The sequence below is a fragment of the Nicotiana tomentosiformis genome, chromosome 4 (genome assembly GCF_000390325.3).
Source record: "Nicotiana tomentosiformis chromosome 4, ASM39032v3, whole genome shotgun sequence".
Classification (NCBI taxonomy): Eukaryota; Viridiplantae; Streptophyta; class Magnoliopsida; order Solanales; family Solanaceae; genus Nicotiana; species Nicotiana tomentosiformis.
This window is the reverse complement of record NC_090815.1, coordinates 51,119,043-51,121,304: the sequence shown is the minus strand read 5'-3', so window position 1 is coordinate 51,121,304 and position 2,262 is coordinate 51,119,043. Positions and strand designations below refer to the sequence as shown.

The 2,262-nt window shown below is 38.9% G+C and overlaps 1 protein-coding gene across 1 annotated transcript; it reads left to right on the top strand.

The window, feature by feature from the left end:
• The first annotated feature begins 218 nt into the window (after nt 1-218).
• LOC138909660 (uncharacterized) lies at nt 219-1,427 on the top strand. The gene is made up of 2 exons (XM_070200871.1): nt 219-399; nt 862-1,427. Exons 1-2 carry the CDS (start codon nt 219-221, stop codon nt 1,425-1,427), a joined length of 747 nt encoding a protein of 248 aa, XP_070056972.1.
• Nucleotides 1,428-2,262: the final 835 nt, after the last annotated feature.

Below are 2,262 nucleotides of genomic sequence, written 5' to 3'. Positions count from 1 at the left end.
CATGGTTCTCAGGAATCCTTAGAGACTGGTGGAACTCAATTGTGATTCAAGATAAAAATACTTTTCTTACTTCACAGGATTTTACCTTCAACATCAGAATCATACATGAAGTTTCTTGCGGAGATACTGGCCGAAGATAAGAGAAAATGCGAAGACAACTCTTCGAGATGAAGTGTGTGTCATTCGACAGAAATGACATTGACAGGCATTTTCAAAAAATGGCAAAAATATACTTTGAAATCGGTGGAGACATCAACTTAAAGCAAGCCTTTGTCTCTTCCCTTCCAAAGTTGTTAGCAAGCCGAACCATGACCATCATTGAAGAAAAGTTTCAATCAATAACAATCCCACAAGTAGGCTACATAAGGCAAGCTATTTTCATCGCATTAGAAGACATTTGTACAAAGCGCTCAGCCCTAAAATAAATTATCCAACACAATCCAGTGCTTGACAAAGCATGCCGCAGATCCGATACCGGATCAGGATGTTCCTACCACACATCTAGGTGACGGAAAGAATTCAGGAGGTTTAGATGGCCAAGAATTCCAGATGAAAAATCAAGGTCCAAGAGGCGTACAAAATATTTCAGACGAAGAAGACCAGGAAATTTTCACAAGAAAAACAGATGCTTTATTTGCCACAAGATTGGACATTTCGCGAGAAATTGTCCCAAATCGAGAAGATCTGTCAAACTCCTTGAAGAGATTAAAGATTACACTGGCATACATCTCGGAAAAGAAGAGGACCTTGAATCCATATTCTATGCGGATGATGAACCCACTGAAGAAAATTTATTCTCTCTTGATATATACGAGGATCAAGGCGATGGCCACTATTAAATTTCTGAACCTGTGGCCGAAGCCCGAGAGGAGATCAACGCTCTCGTAGTCTTCCCTCAAGTAGAACTCAAGGTTAATTCATCCAAATGGGATAAACCAACTCGAGTTATTGCTTTCATTGACACTGGAGCTGCTTGTTCACTCATGAATCCTATTGTTCTCCCTGAAGATCAATGGGTGTCACACTATATGGATTTTAACATTGCATCAAATGGAATCATGACTACCACCGTCATCACAAATCATCCGGTCACAATTGAGCTCTTTCCAAGATTGAAATATAGAACCAAGCTGATCGGGTCTGATGTACCAGGAAAAGATCTTATCGTTGGATTCGTCATTTTCAGACAACTGAAAGATCAACTCCAGATCAGGGCTAACGAGATAACCTTTAAGAAGCAGTTCAAACCTTATTCTGAGATTCCAAGGCTATTCCAAATCAGCAACGACGAACAAATCAAAGAGATTGAGCAAAATCTCATTGAGCATTCATGTGCTGAATCCCATAAGGATTTCATGAAGAAAGGAAAATGCCCGTTATGGAAAAACGAAGAGTTTTTTTATCAAGATCCCTTTCAAGAAGAATGAAAACAACAATCCAGCAAAAGCCAGTCATTCAGGCATGAATCCAGATCATCTTCATCTTGCAAAGAAAGAATGTAAAGAACTTTTGGAATTTGATCTAATAGATCCATCAGATTCACAATGGGCATGCGAAGCATTTTATGTCAACAAAAGAGCTGAGCAGTCAAGAGGAAAACTCAGGTTAATCATTAACTACCATCCACTTAACCATTTCATCCAAGATGATAAATTCCCCATCCCAAATAAACTCACTCTTTTCTCCCACTTAGCCAAGGCCAAATATTTTTCCAAGTTTGATTTAAAATCTGGATTTTGGAAATTGGGAATTCACCCTAAATAAAGACCCAAAACGGAATTTTGCATACCCGATCATCATTTCCAATGGGAAATCATGCCCTTCGGATTAAAAACTACACCCTCCTTGTTCCAAAAAGCCATGATAAAAGTATTCAGCCCATCCTCCATACCTCTTTAGTTTACACTGATGACATCTTGTTATTTAGTGACACATTGGAGGAATATGTCAACTTGCTTCGTCGGTTTGAGGCACTGATAACACACTATGGAATCATGCTTTCGGCAAAAAAGATGGTTTTTGCCCAAAAAGAGATTGATTTTCTTGGAATGCATTTTGTCCAAGGTGCATACAGTCCAGGACCACATATATGTCAAGAACTAATCATATTTCCAGATACCAGCATCACAACAAAGCAAATCCACAGTTCGTGAGTGTAGTAAATTATGTAAGAGATTTTATCCCAAATATGTCTACATACATTTCTCCGCTCACAAGGATGCTGAAGAAAAATGCTCCATCATGGGGAAAGAAACAAGATGA

Coding starts and splice junctions, on each gene's coding strand:
- LOC138909660 (XM_070200871.1), top strand. CDS start 219: ATGGCAAAAATATACTTTGAAATCGGTGGAGACATCAACTTAAAGCAA. Junction 400..861: donor CATCGCATTAGAAGACATTT/GTACAAAGCGCT, acceptor CTGTGGCCGAAG/CCCGAGAGGAGATCAACGCT.